The sequence below is a fragment of the Scomber scombrus genome, chromosome 14, assembly GCF_963691925.1.
Source record: "Scomber scombrus chromosome 14, fScoSco1.1, whole genome shotgun sequence".
Lineage (NCBI taxonomy): Eukaryota > Metazoa > Chordata > Actinopteri > Scombriformes > Scombridae > Scomber > Scomber scombrus.
Window position 1 is genome coordinate 7,313,780 of NC_084983.1, and position 22,686 is coordinate 7,336,465.

Sequence of the window (22,686 nt, forward strand, 5' to 3'; positions counted from 1 at the left end):
AGTTGAAAGCAATCAAATTACTTTTGACAGTCAGGTGGATTGAAAATATTTCGTTAAATGATGTTGCTAAGTAAGCTTGTTTTGTTACACTAAATATCAAACTAGTTAAGTCACAAAAGAAAAATGGGCAATTAACCTTTTTTTTCTTTTTCTTCAGCTCTCTTAACTGGTACTAAGCTATTGTTAGCTTTCTAATATTCAGTGTTTCCAAAACAGCGCTTAATTTTGTTAACTCTGTAAAAAGGGATTTCAATAAACTGCACAAGCAAGATACAAATTTGCTCTTTTCTTATGAACTTAATGCTGTTGATGCTCAATGGCGTTTATTGCCTCTAGGGGGCTTCCTTTGTATCTTTGCAGGGGCCACACAACCTGCACAGTTTTGAGACAGCTTAGAAATCTACAATGCCTGAACCACTCTGATTGAAGAGTAAAGTTTTCTATATACTTTATAATGTTATCTTACATATCTGATGATTAACAGAAAATGTACAGTCATACAACATACAGTGCTGTGTTACAGTCATTAGAGAATCACTGATATCACAAATCTTAAATCACAGACTGACACAAAGTCAGAGGGTTTTGATGAACTTTTATTTTACTAAAAAAAAAAGCGGAGAAAGCACACACTGACATTTAGCCTCAATATTACACTATATGTAAATTATTCTTAAAGGAAGTAAAATACAACATTTAAAATTTAATTTTATATTACAAATATCAAATAGTAGGCTACTGTTGTTTCCAAGGAAATTCAGTCTCATGATTGTTCTATCTGTCAATTTTACAGTTGCTCATAATGACCTACTCTAGATTAAAAAAACACTGTCTTAGGGATGTGCATGAGCCCTAGCTGGTAAACTAACGTTCCACCGAGTTAAAGTTGCCAGGGGCGACAGTATAACATTCTCACATTAGCCATCTTCCTATTGGCTGAAAGTGAAAAATGCTCTCCAGCAGCAGTTAATGACCCCTTCATATTAGACTAAATAGCTCAACTCTTGATTAAAGTTTTTTAATAAAGCTCACAGGCTGACGTTGGTCCCCATGAATGATTATTCCGTTTTAATGATCCATCCCTACACTGTTTAGAAGCTGCTCAGGTCAAAATATGTATAAGAAGCAGACATACAACCCCTATAAATGTAATAAGGGTAGCTCATTCTGTCAGGTAGGAAATATCTATTTGATACTACTATAAATACATACAATGCTAACAGTAAACACATGTACACAGAAATACACACATACAAGCAGACATACTTTGAACTTTAGTGACTATCAGAGTAGAGTTAGCAAAAAAACGGTTAACGTTATATAAAGTATTTCATACTAGCTCCACCTCCAGCAGCCACAACATGAAGATGCTTCAAAACACTACGATATTACAGTATATTTTCCATGCACCCAAACAGCTAGTTTGTCATAAGCTATTTGAAACACCTGAAAAATAAGCTGCATTAAATTTTTCTTCTTGCTAATTTCAGAGATAACATTTTAATCTAGTCCAATTTCATTTAATTTCCATGATGATAATCCCAGGTAGTGTAAAATTATGGGCGTGAACACTGTAATATTTTTCTCGCCTTTGACACACTCTACATATCTGCACATCATGTTGGTAGGTCAGAACACCGGTGGGAAACCCACTGGGGTGACCAACAGGAAAAAAAGAAAATGTAGAGAAAGAAGTGGCTGCAATTTATAAAATGTTCTGCCAATAAGAAATGTATCTTTTTCAAAAAAGCTAAAAGTGATGAATAGTTGGAACATTCCGATGGAGGATATTGAGCTAGCTAATGGTGATGATAGCCTGGAAGTGTAGCCCTCCACCAACAATGCACAGCCTTAGCTAGCTAACGGAAAAGAGGACAAAGACAAGGATGATGGTGACCTAACATGACACACTGACTGGACACCTTCACAGTGGTGAATCTGTACCACAGGAATGGATTATATATTCACCATCCACCAGAGTAATGTATTGCTTTGTTTATAAAGTTTTATCAACACACTGAAACGCATTTGTTGCTGGGTTTAGTGATTGGAAACATCCCGAGAGAATAACAGAACATGAAATGAGCAGCTAGCACAGAAACTGCACGGTTTAACTTTCACTAAACATCTGGGCAGTGTGGATGCTTCACTTGGGAGACTGATTGAAGCAGGAAGTCAGTACTGGAAGGAAACTTGCATCTGGGAACAATTTTATTCTTTGAAAAGAAATGTGCATAGTGTTATATTTTTTAATCTGTTAGTTCAATTCTATCCAACATCAGTAAAAGCGTGATACTGGCGATATGATTATTTTCACAGTAACTTTTTACAAGTTAAATTGATCCATTTGGAATAGCACAAGTTAAATTCTCTGAAAGTAATTGAATGCAGACGTCAAGCTTCCATAGGACAGCATATTACTACATTCATCAAAAAGATATGTAATATGATTAACATATCTTTGAAACCATGTCAGAAAGAATGAGGATTTGTGACTAAAACGAATAAAAAAGGAGAAATAGGGTAACCATGCCAGACCCCTCTGGTAATTCAGGATCTTTTTGGGCTATTAAAATTAATTATAACTGAGCTGTTAATGTCTTTGTAAAACCTACTGAGGATGTCAATACATTTATTACCAAAACCAAATGCTTTGAGGGACTGTAAGAGTTTATGCTTGATTGTGTCAAAGGCGTGATTAAATCACAGCATCTGCATCTAGAAAATCTAAGATGAGTCCTACGTTACAGCTGATTTATTTTTCCTCATCCTGCATTTTAACTTTATTAGTTGTCAAGTCTGAATCACACATGAATTTAAATTCTGTTGTTGGGTGTTCTTTAATTAAAGTCTTCCTTTTTCCAAGTATTTGTTTTTGTTAGTAGAATATCAAGTTTGTGCATCAAGTCTGGGGCCGGGCGCTGAGGGAGCTGAGTCTTCAGGGTTCCACCTAGGCCGCTTGGCCCTCTCCTCTTCCAATTGACTGTTTTCTATGCTCCTCTTTGTGGACGAGCTGAGGCCGGAGGTAGAAGGAGCACATTCTTCAGGCTCCAAAGGACCAGCATCAAGAGGACCAGCGTGAAGAGGAGGGTAGTCTTCTCTCCAACCCTGCCAAAAGTCCTCAGATGGGAGCTGCTGGACAAGAGGAGAGCGAGGTCTGAAGTCCTCATCTTCTCATCGAGGAGACTTTCAAATCCAGAATCCTCACTTGCCCAGTCACCCGGGTCCTTGCTGTCATCAGTGTCTTCATCCTCCTCTTCACTTCTGTCTACACTCTGATGGTCGTCTTCTTACAACTCATCCTCATCGTCAGAGGGGAGTGGAGGAATGACGGCACCTACACCAATACCTACCTGAGCCTCACCTTCATCCTCGTCAGAAGAAACCTAGTCCAGGAGAACAACGTTGTCATCATCGTCCAGGATCCAGACGATTTCAGGGAGTCCATCTCTTGCAGGACGCTCAACAATGAAAGCAGAAGGGAGGTGCCTGAGTGGAAAAGAGATACATCAGCTGAGAACTTGATTTAATTTAAGTTTTATCAATGTTTTCTAGTCATAGCAACAAGACTGTAAATGTGTAAATGTCTAATCAAACCAAAAAACTTGTATTCAGATCACCAGTTAAACAAACTTCTTGTTGAATCAGCTTACTTTTGGCAGCCAGGTATCTTTTTCAGGAATACTTTATCTTACTCACAGTATTAAGCTCATTCAAAGTCTTGAACTGTGTAATGTGTCCACACAGTTACAGTTTATACATTCTAACAGTGCAAAATAAAACAAAACATTCAAAAATTCATAATTAACAGGTCCTAATTGGCATTGGTCTACTTTGTATTAGTGGTGAACATTATCATAACACATTTAACATGTTACTCAACACTTAACTTCTTATCCAATAAAACTATTAAAAAAATATTTATCTGCATTTGAACTGAACAAATAACGTACTATAAGATATTTTTCCAACATCTGCATTAAGTTGTTTTTTTTTTTCTGTGATTATTTCAGGCCTTTTGTTTTTTCTTTCTTTTACCATAGTCCTTGTGTTTAAACAGGTGATGTGTACTGGGGCACAGTGGTGTCTTTATAACACTGATTCTCAGTCCATGATAAACACCACATGAAAAGAACATCTTATAGTTAAACAGTTCAACTAATTTTAAGTAAAAATGTAATTAGTTTTTGTAATTATGTGACTAATTTTGTATTTCCTGAAGTAAACAAAAGAAAAATTGACCTCATATACTGCTGCTAACATTTTGTGCTAATAGCTACATTTCTGAGATAATTAAAATGTACTCAAGAATAATTACACTCAAAAATGTAATTATATTTAGCAATGACGACCACTGTATTCTTCCATTATGGTCATGGTTTAACTATTGTTTAGTAAACTGAGTGACGGGATAATTTACATCACAGTTGAAGATGGTGCTGCATCAGTCAAACTTCTGCATGTTAATGCTTATTTCAAAGTCAATTATCAAAACAAAGTATTTAAAGGTAAAATACTTATAAGCCCATTTTGCAACTGTGGACTAAAAATCATTTTGTGAAATAATGTTGCTAAGTAGGCTTGTTTAATAATGCCAAATACTGAACAAGGAAAGTCAAACACAATCTAAAACCGGCTATAATTTTTTGCTGTTCTTTTGTAATAAAACTCAGCTTAGTTAGCTTTTTAATACTCACTGTTAGCGTTTCCAAAAGAGCTTCCAACAATTTTAAACAATAATTTAATCAGCGCTTCATTTATTGTTAAAAGTAATTTTGATGAACTACAAAAGCAGGGTAAAAAATGTGCTCTTTTCTTGGGAACGTATGATCAAAAAAAGAAACAAATATTACTGTTGACGCTAAAAGGCGCTTGTTGCCTCTACCCCTTTTCCACTGAGCTGGGGCTTCCTTTGCATGTTTGCAGGGGCCACACAGCCTGCATTGTTTTGAGTCAAAATCTGTGTTGCCTGGACTAGGCCTACTCTGATTGAAGAGTTTAGTTTACTACATGCTGTATTTTAATCCTGTCGACATAACTGTAAAAGAACATACATACATTACATATTTGAAGATTAAAAAGCAATTTTTCAGTCATCAGAGTTTAAACTTTCACTTGTGGACACTTTCAACAGTTTGTAAAATTGGCCACCAGGTGGTGCAATATGCAAAGATCTGAAACTAAAAGATCCTAATGTGGTGTATAGAACCGACCCTCCGAACACTTGATGAAATTAATTCATGTGATGAATTAATTGAGCGTATCATGTGGAAAAAATACATAAAAAGGAAGTCATCATTCTGACAGATCTATGCATACTGGTTGAAAATGATCCATTACAAATGAACATTAGTATACAGGGCAGTGTTGCAGTCAGAAGAGTATCACTGATATCACAGAACATAAATCACAGAAGGACACAAAGTTAGAGTGTTTTGGTAACTTTTATTTTACTAAAAAAAAGGGGGGAAAAGTTCACATTGACATTTAGCCTCAATATTACAGTATATTGAAATTCTTCTCAAAGGAAGTAAAATACAACATTTTTATTTTATTTTAATCTTATATTAAAAATATCAAATAGTACTGATCTAGCAGTGTTTACAGTATTTTAAGATATGTCGCAGGCTTGATAGCAGAAAGGTTGGCTTTGTACAGAGCAGAGATGGGCTATTTGCTGGTCTTAGCGAGGGCCTATAGCAGAGACGACCTACCTTTGTGTTACCTGGCCTGGTTTGATTGACAAGCTGAACATGCAATGAGGGCAACTACACAAATCATCCTATAGATTATACCAGTGCAGTAAGACACTTGGAACAGGCTTGCAATGCAACAACAAGAAAAAAAAGCTAAAATGTTCCATTCATTGTGTTTTTTTCCCCAACAACCCTCATGTCACAGAGTGCCCCTTCTCCTCTACAAAGTGATCTGAAATTCATTGGCAGACTTTCTGGTGATTTTTCTTTTAGTACAGCTTACCAGCCATGGACATGGTGCATGAGAAAATCTAAAAATAACATCACTACCTGAATAAACTTCAAAAAACAGACTCCTTAGAGCATTTCTCTAGTTGCACAGAACTGTACAGGCACACATATTATATATATTTAAAATAAATAGGGCTAATTTGGCCAAGACTCACTGGGGAGGGCAGCTCTCTCTTGTTTGTCAGCTCAAAGAGACGTGTCACCAGTCATTTACTTAGTAAGACGGTTTTCCAGCCACTTCTAAACCTCACAAGTTCTCATAGTCCCTTAAACACAAACACACACTCACTCGCTCACTCATATATGTACATCCACATTGTCTCTTACACACCTGGCCTCCTCCACCACATGCACAAAGCCAGAAAGACAGAAAAAGGAAACAAAACAGCTGTTGAACAGAGTTATAAAACATGTAAATGCCATTTTACTGGAATGCCTCTGATCAGGAAAAAAAAGTGTCACGCTGGAGGTTGCGAGTCGACCGGTTTCTGAGATCATTAAAGCCGGAGTCACATCCCTGGACATGATCCTGTGTTGGAGGACTGTGACCTCCAGTACCCCTCACACTACCACCGCCACTTTTCCCACTGTGGTCCCAGAATGCCGTGCGGTCTTGTCGGTGGGAGGCGGAGGGGTGGGTGGCTCTGCTCTCCTCATATTATAAACATGACATGACACGTGACTACTAAACAACCAGGAAATCTCCTTCACCACCTCCCTACGTATTCAGCTTCATCTCTTTTCAGGACGGGGGTTGGGGAGATGTTTGATGAGGGGCTGTTTGGAATAGACTGGAGGGGTGTGGGGGACTAAGAAGGGTGGGGGGGGTGGGGTCTTTACAGTCGAGACGAGCTGCCTGCTGGGAGGAGAGGCGAGGCAGGGGGACCGAGCGACGGGGACCAAAGGTTCGTATGGAGTCTCTCACTCTCTCGTCTCCAGAGGTCGCCCTGAGGGAGGTGGGTGGGGATTAGACGTCAGTGGAGAAGTACAGCGTGTTGCGCTTCAGTTCGGCAAAGGAGATGGGAGGATGCTGCAGGTAGTAGAGCAGCACCTGGACCTAAGAGAGGACAAAGAAAAAGAGAGATTCGACTTTACAATCATCTTATCCACATTACCCTGGTTGCCTATGTCTACTCCTATTCTTTCCCTCAATGCAACTATGTTTAAACACAGTTTAAATATGTTTTTTATGATTAAATTATTAAATATGTAGGACAGATTCTGGTAGACTGTAAACACTTTAAAATGTTGTTGGTACGTCTAGAAAATCAGCTTTATGAAAACAGGTGAATCAGTCTAATGTCTCAGTCTGCTCCACTAATTTCCCTTAATCTCCCTTTTAATCGGTTTCATCAGACTGGCACATGTCTGGAAATTGTAGTTTTTGATTGATTGGTTGTTTAATGTTGCGAGAAGCTCACCAGGAAAATGTTTCTAGCTTTTAATTGATTATAAAATAAACATTTTACTACTCAAAGAACTCAGCGAACTTAAAAACATCTAGGAACTGCTGCTACTCTCTTCAATTTTGCTAGATGGGTTCTTTTATTATAATGAGGGCTCATGTCTCAGTATGAGATTATGATTTGTTCAAGATAATCCAGTGGAATCATCTTTCAGGGGTGTTTGACATTTTTGTATACTCATCCAATAAACATTTAGAATTTAAATATGCCCCTATACAAACAGATGATTTACTCTGGATGTTGTTCTTGTTTCTGCCAAGAAAAGACATTTGTGCACAGGAAGCTCATCTCTCAGTAGGGCTGAATGGATGTCCTGGAGCCTAAATACAGCTGGGGGAATAGACCGCAGTGACACGGGTCACTTAGCATCGTGGGAGTAAAATTCAACCGGAAAACATGTGCACAGGCCGTTTACTGCATACACTCAGTTCCCCTGTATCAACAATATGTATATTCTCATACACATGCAACTGTGAAGTATGTGTAGGTACCTGTGCCATGACGTCGTGTGACCAGATGTCAGAGGCGGAGGTGATGTGCTGTGCCTTCGTGCTCTCTGACTCTGAGGGCCTGAGAAGAGTGGGGCCAAACACGGTGGCCAGGTTATGAAGGGACATCTTGTTGATGGGCTCCTTCTCAGCCACCCTGCAGGAGCACAAACCAACAGGCAGGAACGGGGTTAATGCGACAGTGACGGTCATTATTATTGTCAGCAGAAACTGCGCAGTGGACAGCGAGTACAGCAGATGACTGTGGTTATACTGGGAAGCTGTGAGTGTTATTTTTCCAAGGCTGGGGTGTGTGTGTGTGTGTGTGTGTGTGTGTGTGTGTGTGTGTGTGTGTGTGTGTGTGTGTGTGTGTGTGTGTGTGTGTACCGTTTGAGGTGCTCCAGCAGAGTGAGGAAGGTCATGAGGTTGGGGTCAGGCAGGGAGCGCAGGAGGTGCATCATGCAGTTCTCCTTGGCAGCCGGGTCTGACAGAGCTGCGGAGGAGAGGAAAAAGATGTCAGATCCAATTATGGCATGACAGCTTTTAAACTTCAGCCCTTATCTCTTCCAGCTGGGCAACTTTAACCGCCCTGTAAACCTCTACAACGGCCCACTGATGACAAACGCACACTTCCTGGCCTAATGTGAAAGTTTTAAGGGGGATGAAAGGTCGTACATATGCCCTCCATGAAGGCCGGGTAGAGGCGGTCGGTGAGCAGAGGCTCCGGCAGCTCCCTGAAGTACAGCTTGAGCGTCCCTGCGATGGCGTTGATGTCCATGTCGCTCAGCATCACCAGGATGTCTTTGGTATCTACAAGCCAGAGTATAAACAGGACACATTATTAGAGGCTCACAATAACTCAGCTGCTCGCTCCTCTTTCCAGGAATGATATCATCTCTAAATAACCCCACGTACAGAAGGAGATGCAGACGTGCTTCGTAATGACCCAGGGAAAAGAAAGGTGATGGTGGGCTCTGCTCTGATGTAGAAGCAGTTGTGACTGACACTAAGAGGCACTTGCGCAACAAAACACTTAAACACTTGACAGCTGCTGCTCCTCATCTCTGTCCTGGCCTCCCTGACTGCCAGTTCTCACAAATCGCCTCCCTACATGACTGTTGGAGCAAAGACCTCAGCTATTATGACCTCAGTAAGTCAACATCCCAAACTTCCAAACATACTATGGTTGTAGCACACTTTTTGAAATCAAATTTCACATTTCATGACCTCAACAGAGAACATTTAATAACCTGTCCACAGCAAAACAAATACATATTAGTGCTGAGCTTTATGTTTAAAATCAATTTGATAATATTAGTGGGGTCATTTTTCTTGCCAATTTTCTATCTCCATATAACAATAATATGTAAAATCTCAAAGTAATCAAATGAATGGCAAATGCAATGAACTGTGTCCCACTGTAACACTTTACATTAGATAAAACTGTGTTAAAAAAGCACCAGATTCTAGCCCCTATCAGAAATAACAGAGGTCTCTGCGTCTCCTCTGAACCCCCCTGACTGTCTTTAGCTGAGCATTATCTGTACTGTTTTTTACAGTATTCTTTAATCCTGTTACCTTGGTGAGAGCAAGAGCCTGTGGAAAACTAATCAAAACATTACCAGGAAAAAAGAAAGAAAAAAAAAAGAGCTGGACTGCAGTGAGTCGTGACCAAAGAACCGTATTTGAGCCAGTGAATCCTGTGGGGAGATATTTCTCATGCAACTAGACATCACCTCAAAACGTAAGAACTACTATTATTAAAAATAAAACTTCTAAAGACGTTTTTATCACCAGTGAGAAACCTGTGAAAGCATAAATGATTCAAACTATCATCCCAGAAGGAAAATAAGTATGTTTCTGGGTTTATTTACTCTACAGTACTACAAAGTACTGACAAAAAAAACCAACCTAATAAATGTTACCATTTGATCTTCATACAAATGATAGAAGTGAGAGATCACATAGAGAGACAGTGAGTGAAGTCTTACTGGTGTCGAATGCTAATTTGAGGGCCTGGATATCCGTGGCCACCCCTGAGATCCTGTAGATTCCCACTTCGTCAATCCCCCTCTTCTCCACTTCCTCAATGCACTGGCGGACGATGTAAGGCACCTTGGAGCGCTCGCGCCTGTGGACGTTTACAGGTGAAGTTATACAGATTTGCTACCGTTGACATGTAAACAATTCTGGGTCTTTTTGTAGACTGTTCATGACATCATCAGGTCATCGCCCATTTCAGAACCTACTTACTTTGTCACCACATTGATTTTGACTCCAAACACCCCGCTCTGTTTTTTGGACGGTGTCCTCTTCAAACTTAGGTCCCGACTTGTAAACTTCATGGAGAACTCCACTTTAATCTGATGACGGACAAAGAACATAACTGAAGGAAAGTGCATCACAACCCGCTTTCTTCACATAGTGTTTTAAAGCTTTTGAGATTATTAATCATACATTTAAAGAATTAGCTACAGATACAGTTACATATCTCACATCTTCAGGATAATGTTTAGGTTTTTTTTTTTTAAACATTAGAGCCAAACAGATGTCTCCACTGAATATAGTTCTTTCTCAAAGTTATTAACAGCTCTTCATATGGCAAAGTTCTTTTTTAAAAGTCTGTGCACAAAATGTCTGTACTTTAAAGGACATCACACTTAATCTAACTAAATCTAACAATATAAATTTAAATCCAGCTTTGACTGTCCTGCGGGGATGTAAGGTGATACCAGCACTGTTAAGACTGCTGAATAAAATCATTGTGCAAACAGAAAAGTGGGCCAACCTTGCATCGCCTTAGCCAAACACAACACAACTCATCACAGAGCATATGTCATAATCTGAATATCTTTACCCCGTTCATCTCTATGACGTCCATGTGCCAGTTCTTGGACTGAACGGTCTGAGGATCCAGCTGAAAGACACAACAGAGACAGAGAGACATTAGATGATAAGATATTTGACCAAATAAGGGCACATTACTTTATTCATACACAGTTTCTGTATGATAGCATTACGGGGAAACGCTAGAATAGATACCTGTACACTCACAAAGAAGAACTTCAGGGTTTTGACTATGTTTTATGAAACCAGAGCAGAGCCACCGAAACACAATTTCAATCACACGCTTTTCCCACATGAATTGTGGAGAATACTTTTAATACAAAATAAGGAAGTAACCAACTCAGTGTGTATTCCCAGACACGCTCTTTAATATTTACATAAACTAAAATCGTGGTGATGGGAAACTCAAACTCGCTCCAAAATATGTTTTTCCGAGCAGTGTTCGAACTCCCAAGAGGCCGACAACTGGTGGGGAAAAGCGTGATTCGCTCCGCATGTGTATGTTTGGTTCTGAAGTGTCAGAGCTTTTTAAAGTGAATCCACTCTCAAGAAAAAGGGCTGTTCCCGCCCGGTTTCGAACCGAGGACCTTTCGCGTGTTAGGCGAACGTGATAACCACTACACTACGGGAACTGGCTGACAGCTCGCTCCCCTGCTCGGCATACATCTACTGAGACAGACCTGATCGAGGGAACATCTGTAACCATGTAAATGTGCAGACAAGAAAAGCAAAACTGCAACTCACAAAGTTTAAAGGTGAGAAGAAGGTGTCGGAATTTCAGCTTTGAACCTCTTGGTGTGTCTAACCTCTGGACCACATCAAAGTCTTAGCTGCGGTTGTTTGGGTTTTGCTGCTTTACAAAAACACCGTCACCAAGTCTACTTCGGGAAAGATTGAAGACACTTATGTTTGCTACACATGCCCTTGGGCAGTCTCTCGGGGGGTCCGACAAGGGCTCCAGATTTCCTCAGACACTTAGCCTACTTCACCGCACACGTTCTGAGTCTGGACCAGACGTCCCGTGATGCCCTCTGAGACATGATAGATGGAAATATGTTGTTGTTGTAAGTCTCCTGGAGTCTTTGCTTCGGCGTGTGAGGCCACAAGAAGCTAATGTCTTTTTTATAGGCTGTTTGAGTGTCTGCACTACACTTACGTCTTTACAACCCGGCGTAGAGACGGATTCAACTTATAATAGTGAATGTTAGGTAAGCACGCTTCTCCTGTCAGCATTAGGCAGCAGCCATTAAAAGTTCTCAGTGAGTGTATTTCATTACCTCATAAAAAGGCCATTTGGCATCGGTTTCACGCATTCCAATTATCGTTAAAGCCTGTTTTCCCCAGCAGGGTTGGGGTTTGAGATGAGGGACAGGTAATCACTGCAATTGGGTCTTTACACAGTTACTGCCAAGAAAGAGAACTGGGCAAGGATCCAGGACTTACTGCTGACTCCTCGTGTAACCCCCTTCGAAGGAGACTTACTAAAAAAAGAAAAAAAAATTGTTTCTCCAAATGATTTCCTCCCTGTTGCCCTTTGCTAATTTCTAAAAAACCTGATTAAAAATGAATGCATAGGGTTGTAAAAACAAAGAGGGATCCTTTACAGGCAGTGGTTACACTCAATGACCCCATCTAGAAACTGTATCCTCAACTGGACTCCTTTTTATTAAAAAATACTTCGAGAGGAACTTGGCCCCATTTCCCCCCCTTTCCTTTCCTTTCCTTTTCTCTCCTTTCCTGGGAAATGAGTTGGTTTAAAGGGATGACTGAGAACAGCTTGGCTAAGGAGGCTGCACGAAGAAAAAACGCTAAATATTAAGGAGAAGGGTTGCGTGATGAGAAACAGCTTTGTTTGAAGTGAATTGTGACTTATGGAGGGATGTGTCCAGGTGGCTGGTTTGAACAAAGCGGCGGGAGGATTGAAGGTTTTTTATGCTGAGTGACGGCTCAGCCAGGAAACCAGTGGGAAGAGGGCAGCAGGTAACAGACTAAGAAGGGTTAGGGTTAGAGTTTAGGGTTAGGGTTAGGGCAGCCTAGATTTCTATTCAAGACCAAAAACACCCAAAATAGAGAAATAAAGCTTGTCTCAATAGTCTAAATCTGAAAATGTGATAAAATATGATGTTTAGTAAAGCAAATAACATTACAGACCATAGCTTTAGTTGCCTTTCATTACAGTCCAAAAAGGCTGAAAAGTACAATGACCAACTTCCTGCTCGAAGGGGATTATAAGCACATGAGCGTCTACAGTATGTGTGCGCATTCACGCACATGAGCGTCTACAGTATGTGTGCGCATTCACGCACATGAGCGTCTACAGTATGTGTGCGCATTCATGCATATGTCAAGGAAAAGATAAAAGTCAAAAATGTGTCATCCTCGGGCTAATATGGTTCTAATTAGGATCGCATCAGTCCTGTGTCAAACCTCTCTTTGTACGGCTATGAAGACCATCGCGGCTATATGATTAAAGAGAAGCCGGAGCAGACTGCAGCCTGAAGCAAAACATAGAGATTCTTCAAATGTAGCGGAGCACTGCATACGACCCATTTGCATGCATTCCAATTGGCACACTTTTGAAGCCTTTTCTTTATATAGAATACAATAAATACATATATGTGTGTGTGTGTGTGTGTGTGTGTGTGTGTGTGTGTGTGTGTATGTGTTTTCGAGGACTCAGCTGGCATTTTGCTCATTGTTTTGTACAATAAGTAGCTCATAATGTAGGTCTGAGTGTGCTCCAGGTTTGGGGCTCAGCTGGTTACACTGCTGCCCATTTACTTTCTATGAGTGTATGGTCTACTAAACCTGACCCCTGTATGCTCACACACACACACGTCGTCCTCTAATCGCTCTTCTGTGTGTTTCAGCGTATGAAATAAGTCAGGGTTGCAACAGGAGGCATGTGGCTGCCATGTGATACGACCCACATATAGGCTCAAGAGAAAAATAGATGGTTGATTTCAGTACGTCTCCCCTGCTCCCGGTTGCCAACCAGAGGACAGGTAGAAATATCACAACCAAGAGTCTAAACTTCAAAGCCAAGGAAGTACATACAGCCTGTACTCGACCCCGACCGATCTACAGGGACAGAACAAAGCAGATAAGATAAGTCGGGGGTGTTTTGCCACCACATGGTCTTCTTCATCCTCGTACAGACAGGAGAACAAGCTGTCGGTACCCTCTTTCATTATTTACAACAAAGAGAGAAACAGGGACTTGTATCATTTTTATTTGCTTTTTATGAAGATTCACAAGGCGACATGAGGTGACACAGCCTTCTGAGTGAAAACTGGTTTATACTGTCAATCTGTTTGAATGCTTTTCAGACAATTTGATAACCAAAACTCGAGATTAAACAATGAGTACACTGTTAAAAATGTGGCAAAAAAGTCACAATGCGCTGCTTGTTCTGATCAAATAATAAACTGGTGAGTCATTCACCAGTTTAGCCTCGTTTGTCAACCATTAAGCTACTGTATACACATAGAACACTGTTCACAAACAGCCAACAGTGTTATTGTATATTCAATTTTGGTTCCTTGATTTATTTAGCTCAAAAGAGATAAGAAAAAGGGCTGTTCCCGCCCGGTTTCGAACCGAGGACCTTTCGCGTGTTAGGCGAACGTGATAACCACTACACTACGGGAACTGGCTGATACCTTTCCCCCCCGCTCTGCAAACATAATCCCTTTCCTCCTTCGTTGGTGTGAAGTCACACATAAGCCGTCGCGTTGCAGCAGCCTGTATGAGACTGACAGCAACAACGGACTGACACAGCGGGACAGTCAGAGGTCTGCCACCCCTACTCACCCTCTGGTGCTGTTTACATTTCCTACACAACATTTCCTGCAGTACAACAGAAGAATAATAGATCCAGGTTCTTCATTTGTTAGAAAAGTCAGCACATGTATTGCCAAGCAGCCTTGCAAAGACCATACATATGTTATAAGAGCATGTTTGGCCTCAGGGCCTTTTAGTGTGGTGATCAATCCATCAGAATATTATACATGGAAGCATTTCTCACAGCTGACAAGCACTGCAAGCACAAAACACACACCTGTAATATGACCTGTAATATGTGTTTAACTTGTGTTGAGAAATGAATGCTGAAAGTTACAATTAGAGAAGATTTACTAGTCTATACATTCAAACATAAGTAAGAAAACATTTTCATTTACATTTTTTTATATCATATTGTATGCTACTCAGGGTTAATCTTAGGGTTGTAATGAAGTGTGGGTGTGGGTGCTTGTTTGTTCTGCACACTGGTTTATGCAGCTGTAAGACAAAAAAATAAAAAATCTTACTACAGGCATTATGAAAAAAACCAAGACGTTTTAAGCTAAAAGTCCATTACTGCAATGAAGTGTAAAGCCCTTAATAATAAAATCCCGGCACACTTTATTAGCTGTGCTAGAGAGCTAAGGCATGCTGGTGACAACATTCAAAACACAACTTGATCTTTAGATATGCTAAAATAATGAATTCTATTTAATTTGTCCTTTGTGTTTCATCACATCGCTGTGCTCTGGCTGATTAAATATTCATTCAGCTGCAGAAAGGCTTTTATTAGTTCTTTAATTAGAATGTAGCTCAAACTGCACACTTCCTTGGTTTTAGTGGGATTACAAGAACTGTTTATGCAACGACCGACTCTTTTCTTTTTTTACCCCGACCTATCACATCACGCTATAGTATATTTTCTTCATTGTGTACGAGCAACATGACTATTTTTAAACCGATGAACCACATGAGCATAATGTTTATATATGCATCAGTAGTAGTGAGCCTCTTTACTCGGCAGCTGCTGATGTCACCCCAGCCATGTGAGGTCTTTGACTCGGTTGCCATGTTGCCTTCTCCCCTCACTTCCTCGTTTGAGCCAATCGGCGCAGGCTTCCAGCCGGCAGAGGGTTGTGATTTGCAGAGTAGTCCTGCATCTCTGCAGGCAGTGTGTGACTCTCTTAGAAGGCCTGTAAACAGCAACACAGACACGTACTACACTTATGCAACACGGCCCTGCCTGCAGCCAGAGTGAGTAAGGGCACTGATGCGAACAGAATGGGGGATTAACCCGGCACTTCAGAGCAGAGAAAGAGAGAAATATACCTTTAATGTTTGGAATTTGAGTTAAACACAAGCACAAACTGCATTGAAGTGCTTATCTGAGATGAAAAAGTGAAGCGTCAGTATAAGCAATGATGTCAGAACAAATTAAACTACAGTATTGACTCCAGAGGGGTTATCTGAACTCTTATCCTAACCTAGACATGAATAAAACTCACTCAATCATTATATTATTTCATGTAAAAGAAAAAAAACTAAAACCACACAGGTCTTATAACTTCAGTTTCCATCCAAGGCCGTCAACTAGCAACTAAAACCCACATCGGCGAAGACACAGAGACCAACGCTGCTTTGTTACTCTCCCACACAGACTAACCACTAAAAAATCTGATTTAATCTGGTGCAGCAGTGACAAAACTCACATATGCTCTCAAGGGACTGGAATCTAAGCCACATTTTTGTCCTCTGATGAACCCTCGTGTTTTTCTTGGGCGGTTTTGGACGGTGGTGTTTTTTCGCCCGATGTCCGCACGGGAACATTGCGTCATCGTGAGCTAACTCATTACCTGACTGTTCAGCTTATTTGTGATCTTTGCCACAGCTAACGGCATGTACCATTTGTGAGCCATTAGATCATCTCTGTGTATGTTTACTCAGCGGAGTCGACTGAGTAACTGAGGAAAGATGATGTGTCGCTGTTCCAGCAGGTGCCAGTAAGAGGATGAGAGAGGTCTCGTTTGAGGTCTCTGATGTAACATTCATCGAGTGTTTTTGGTGAGTTTTGATGACTAAGTTGGAGTACTTCCATGAGCTCAAACATCCTGCTTGATGATTTTATATTTTAGCTCAGAGGAAAACTTTCTAAAAACAGCTGCAAACCAACAACTATTGAAATGTGCCAAACAAGTCATGAACTGAATGTTCTGTGACTATTTCCCATAAATTTCCCTGTATTCATGTGGTAACCCAGAGTCATCATCTCCCCTGTCATTATCTAAACCCAGACCACCGTTAACGCACGTGATGAATGTACCAGAAGCCAACATCTCCTAACACCCACCGTCTAATTAGATGATTAATGCCTCGTTGTCAGCCTACTGAGATTAAAGCCACCGTGAATACAGCTGCCTGCACAACCAGAAGCGGTGGGACTGGACTTATCCAAGAAAGGGTCATTCTGGGTATCAACCTGAGAATGCTTTACTGACCTACCACTCCCCTCCTGGAGCTCATTAACCAATCTCAGATCCTGCACACGGGGATGGATTGGGGCCAATAAAGAGCTATGCCCTCCGGCGGGGACAGACAGAGATTTATGTGGCCTATATAAAAGGCCATTAGGGGACTGGCTGGCATTTTAGGCACGCAGGATGGATGAAACCCTAATATCTCATCTGCACTAATCAACATACTCAAATGGGAGAGCATAATTTCGTACGCGGGTTAAAAATGTGGCAGGGCCGGGAGGGGGCAAGAGGTGGGATGAGGGCAGATGATAATGGTTGGATCTGATTCTCTTCCGTAGCTAAATCGGGACGACAGCTCTATTGTTCTCCACACTAAGCTGGCTGAAAGTCTGCAAAGAAATAAAAAAAAAAAAACAACCTGTCCAGCAAAACAGGTCATCAGCCAAAAAGAACATGATGTTAAACACACGGCTATGAAACCCCACAGCAGCGAGAGAGCAACAGCTTCATCATCATTTGTTCCTTCGCCGGGACATTTACAATACCTTACGTCTGGTTCTAGTCCAATTAGTGTTCCCAGCCAGCCCCCCACCTTTCCTCCTCCCCTCCTCTTCCTCCCATCTCATCACACCGCATCTTAATTAGGTGCCGCTTTAGGCTGACGGAGTGAGGACAATTCCCCGGTGTGCCCCCCCCCCCTACCCTTCACGCATTCTTTTGCATTCCACGATCCTGTCGACACCCTGTGAACAACACGCATGCTGCAGATGCACGCAAACAGAAAAAAGGCCTGAAGTCGGCTTCTTCTAAAAAAAAAAAAAAAAAAAAAAGCTTAAAAATAACGTTTGAAGTCGACCTTCCTCATACTTGGTATATTACAAAGTTTCTTTTAATATTTTTAAGATGATGTGAACATAAATTAATAGGTGAACCAATTTAAAAAGCAAAACTAAGGCCAGAAATAATAAAAGAAAAAATGTATGTTCACTTGAAGGTGCCAAATTGAAGCTTTAAACTAATTACAGAATAATAATTTAAAATATTTAATACGGAACTGTTTTTCCTCCACATTTTGAATTTTTAGACATTTTCTAACAACCTGCCAGCACTGTGCCCTGTTACTGTTCCAAATGATGATGGTATGTGATTGTCCATCATCGCCTCAGCCTTCATCAACGTTTCGAGGCAGACATGCAGGGAGGAGGAGGGAGGAGGGAGAAGAAAGGGAGAATTGTAGAAAAAGCTGATAGGATCAAAAGGCAACTGAGCCGAGAAAAAAAAAAAAAAACCTGCAACACAAATTTACTCATAAAAACCTGGCATTCAAAAGCCTCTTTCAACATGAATGAGTGGATGAATGGGACTTCACAGAGCAGTTGAGTGAAGGGGGATTTCTGCGCGGGGCCGAGCGGGATCACGTGCAAACTATAACTGCAAAGCTGACAGATTTAGACAGCGGTGAAATACAGATGGAAAGAAACAAACCGCCTTAATCATGTTTGTTGATGTAAAGAAGGGGTGATGTGTACGCAAGGAGGAGAGAGATGAATCAATACAGGGACCTGCGGGTCAATGTAGTAAAGTCTGGGCTTAGTATGTAATCCCTGTTTTATCCCGCTCAGTATAACCAGTGGTCAGCCTTCCTCAGGCCTCTGTTGAATAATGGAAATCACTGAAGCAAAGGTTGTGTGCCACCTCTCCACTTGGTTTCTTTGTCCTTTGCAGGTTCGCCTAAACTACTTTTATTATGCACACAATAAAAATGCTGCCGATGCATTCATGAAGGGGATGCTGAGCACACGTGTGCAAACTTACAGTGAAGAAAAAAATGTAAAATCTTGGGTTCATACCTTCACACAATAGTCATAGTTTTAGCTGCATGTGCTGAGCTACAGTATGCATAGAATCAGAGCAGGCTCACATGCTTCCTCTCCATCTTTCATACACAAAAACAGCTGGGAGAAAAGAGGTAGCTCCCTTTTTTTTCCTACGCATTACTCACAAATCCAGAACCAGCAGTTTAACTGTGCCATACCAGACCTGTGTGTGTGTGTGTGTGTGTGTGTGTGTGTGTGTGTGTGTGTGTGTGTGTGTGTGTGTGTGTGTGTGTGTGTGTGTGTGTGTGTGTGTGTGCACACCCATCTTTAGGCAACAGATCCCTCCAACACAAGGGTCATTCAGTTCGATCTGAATGTTTTCACCACATGATAATAATGAATTAACCTCAACCATATAATGGAACATACAGTGATTGCTATGTTTTCCATCTAATTCTGGTCCAGAATTTAAGTGAATTTATAGGAAAAAGCTAAAATTATATCTCTCTAGCCTTTGTTTAAGTTAACCATCCACTGACTGCCTCTCATGAAGTGCAAAAACAACGTCACACTGAAAAATTCATACAAACACCATGAAATGTCAAGAATTTGCGAGTAACAAGGCAATAAAACACTGTGGTACAAACTGCTGATAATTGGCTACATCCTGAAAAAATGTCAAAGTTGAATTAAACCTTCCCCTGCCAGTGCTAATTTCATGAAAAAAACCTCAGATGCTAATGTGTCTGACACATATTTTAGAGGCTATTTGGGATAATTAGTGGAAGAAGAAAAAAATCTGAGCTTGAAATGTCAAAGGGGCATTAGATCAGCTCAGCTCAGAGGATGGTGATACTGAAACAGTGTCTGAACAGCAGGGGGAGCTAAACTGATACTGAAACATTAACCAACCAACACAGTTCAGATAGAAATGCTGTACACTCATCAGCAGCACCTTTACAGAAGGAAGAACAGAGACTGGTGGATGTAGAACTGGCTGATATATAAAGTGGCACGATTAAAACAATAGGGAGGCGGAAGTTATTATTTAATGATGGTCTCACCCATTAAAGCAACAGTGATTTTTCCTGCTAGCAATTGTTCTGTACATTTAAGCATTCAGGTATGAAATATGACTGCCAAGTATCTGTTATCCATTTATCAAAACATCTGGACACACTTGTTTGTGTTGGAGCATCAGTCCACTACACACCCTGATATAGAGAACATTAATTATGTTTTAACGCTGACATCATGCTTGGTAAATATTTACATGTGCATTATCAAATTGATGAGTTATTTGAGGATAAAATCATTTAAATAGGGAAAAAAAAGCTTTTCTAGCAATATGTTTTTTGTATTAACAGTGGTTGTCTGTCAGCACATGTCACAGTTTATCCACCTTTTGCTTTAGCGCTACATCGATGCCTTTACTGCAGTCAATAGACAGATCAGATAAGAGCGATGGTCAACTCTACGCTGAAAGAAAGACACCCGGGGAGAGAGCGCACGCACATGGAGAGTTCCACACTGAGCATAAAAGACACAGAGCAAACAGATGGAGGTGACACAGTGATAAATAGAGGAGAACAAATGAAACGGAGAGAAGATAAAAGAGAGACAACACAGCCTGTGTATGCATGTGACGTGTGTGTGTGTGTGTGTGTGTGTGTGTGTGTGTGTGTGTGTGTGTGTGTGTGTGAGTGTGAGTGTGAGTGTGAGTGTGCATATGTCAGCCAAAGACCTTTTGTCTGAGCAGCTTGCTGCGGACGCGGCCCCATAGCTTGGCCCCGGTGTTGGTGTGCCTCTTAAGCACAGGGGTCTGTGGCTGGCTGGATATGTTGTGTTGGTTCTGGTCCACGCAGCAGTGCTGCTCCAGACGCTCACACACCGAGTTCAAGTTTACATCCGACACCAAGATCTCCGTCATCCCAAAGCCTCTGAATCCCCCTTCCACCGAACACGGGTGGAGGAAGTACGCTGCTTATAAAAGAGGACTAAACCTCTCACTGGATCACTGGAACCAGGTGCTAGAGAGACGCTCCTGACAGAAAGAATTCACCGGCAAAAAAAAGAAAAAAAGTCTAGATGTTCAGTTCAAAAAAGAAAGGAAAGATGAAAGGCAGGAGAACGAGATGCTGCCATGGTCTCCTTGATAAGCCTGGTAATAATTCCACGTTGGTGCCTCTTGCTGTGAGCTCATTCCACAGTCAGCTGCCAACATCTCCTTGCTCGTGCAATCTGACTTCCACAGCGGCAAACACAGATACAGAGCGCTAAAGCGAGGCAGAGAGAGAGAGAGAGAGAGAGAGAGAGAGAGTGAGAGAGGGAGGGAGAGAGAGAGGAGGGGGGGAGTGAATGAGCTCCCGTTGTCACTGAGCAGCCCTGCTTCTCCAGATGTTGATGGACACACCTCCAGAGAGAGAGAGGAGGGAGGGGAGGAGGCAGCAATAAACAGTCAATGAGAAATGAGAGGAGAGAGAGGGAGAGGGAGAGAGTGAAAGAGGGAGGGAGGGAGGAACTTCTAAATGCTGTACTGTGTTTTGTTCAGCGCTTTGACCCCTTGTCAACCTTTCCCAGAGCTGGGCACCACACTCATGACATGAACAGAGAGGAATGTGATAAGGAGTAAGAGCTGCGTTACAGAGGGCAGGTAATGAACGATAAACCTAAGAAGAAGCGGAAGGATTCGCTTTTTAGATAAAGTGTCAAAATAAAAAGGCCAAAAACATTACAGGAGGCTTTAAAAGCTTCTCAAAATGTGACACATTCTCCTTCCTCCTCCTCCTCCTCCTCTTTTCTCCTCACCACTCTAACACTTCTCTGATTTCCACCACTCCCCTCCTGCTATGAAGGCACTCACTGTGAATGTGTATATGTGTGCGTGTGTGTGTGTGTGTGTGTGTTTTATTCCACTACAATGCTTAACCCTTCTCAGTAAGCCCATGTGTTGACATTGGAAAGTCATTCAAAGATGTCCACATGTGCACACACACGCACACACACACGTCCTCTGAGACACGCAGAGCGATTCACCATCTTTATTCAACAGGACAGCCGTAAGAGCTGGCTGCTCTTAAAAGGCGTATTCCTCTGTATAATGGATCGATAGAGGCTGGGAAGTGTGTGTGTGTGTGTGTGTGTGTGTGTGTGTGTGTGTGTGTGTGTGTGTGTGTGTGTGTGTGTGTGTGTGTGTGTGTGTGTGTGTGTGTATGCCTGTCAAACTCCATCTCCATCCACCGTGTCCCATCCCATTCAAATTAGAGGAGAAAATATTCCACTGGGGGAAAAAGGTTACAGAGAGACACCAGGCTGCATTATTTTTTTTTGAAACCTCGCTACCGGCACAACTGGCTGTCTGGTGGGATGAACCGAGGCTGTGATTCAATCTGTGGTGTCTGTGGTAGGTAGATGGATGCCTGCTGATTGTACAGTGATTCATAGAGGGACTCAAGATAAGATGAGAAGAGAGGATGTGCTTGTTACACCGTTTCCTTGATCTTCGAAACGGCGGGGCGCAGCTGTGTTTACTAGGATGGCGAGCGATACGCGTAAATACAGTATGAGCTCTTCTCTACTTCATCCGTCTACTCCAACTATACAAATAATGGAAAGAACGAGTGTGAAAATGAATAAATAATGACATTTTCATACACCTCCTATATTCTCTGAGGACAATAAAATATCACTAAGGTTATTGATTATTGATATTCTCTACGATGATTTAGTGATTTGTCAATTCCACAGAGTGTAAGTGAAAATATTGTATTGATTGGTTATTTTTAAGTCGACGCAGTATCTGAACACCACTTAACAAACCAACC

The 22,686-nt window shown here is 41.3% G+C and overlaps 1 protein-coding gene and 2 non-coding genes across 7 annotated transcripts in view; all 3 read right to left on the reverse strand.

The window, feature by feature from the left end:
• Positions 1-5,438: 5,438 nt before the first annotated feature.
• Positions 5,439-22,686, reverse strand: part of abr (ABR activator of RhoGEF and GTPase) — a 132,454-nt gene continuing 115,206 nt past the window's right edge. For 4 of the 5 annotated variants that reach the window (XM_062432728.1, XM_062432732.1, XM_062432730.1 and 1 more), the window contains 7 exons: positions 10,799-10,858; positions 10,195-10,304; positions 9,933-10,072; positions 8,617-8,751; positions 8,329-8,434; positions 7,945-8,098; positions 5,439-7,044 (listed from right to left, as the gene is read on the reverse strand). In XM_062432728.1, coding sequence (XP_062288712.1) covers positions 6,955-7,044; positions 7,945-8,098; positions 8,329-8,434; positions 8,617-8,751; positions 9,933-10,072; positions 10,195-10,304; positions 10,799-10,858 — 795 coding nt within the window. In that variant the 3' untranslated portion in view covers positions 5,439-6,954. Of the gene's footprint in view, positions 7,045-7,944; positions 8,099-8,328; positions 8,435-8,616; positions 8,752-9,932; positions 10,073-10,194; positions 10,305-10,798; positions 10,859-20,606; positions 21,099-22,686 lie in introns of those variants that run through there. The other variant, XM_062432733.1, reaches the window with a different exon arrangement.
• Positions 11,348-11,420, reverse strand: trnav-aac (transfer RNA valine (anticodon AAC)). The gene has a single exon. It is a non-coding gene; the product is annotated as a tRNA-Val (tRNA).
• trnav-aac (transfer RNA valine (anticodon AAC)) lies at positions 14,368-14,440 on the reverse strand. The gene has a single exon. It is a non-coding gene; the product is annotated as a tRNA-Val (tRNA).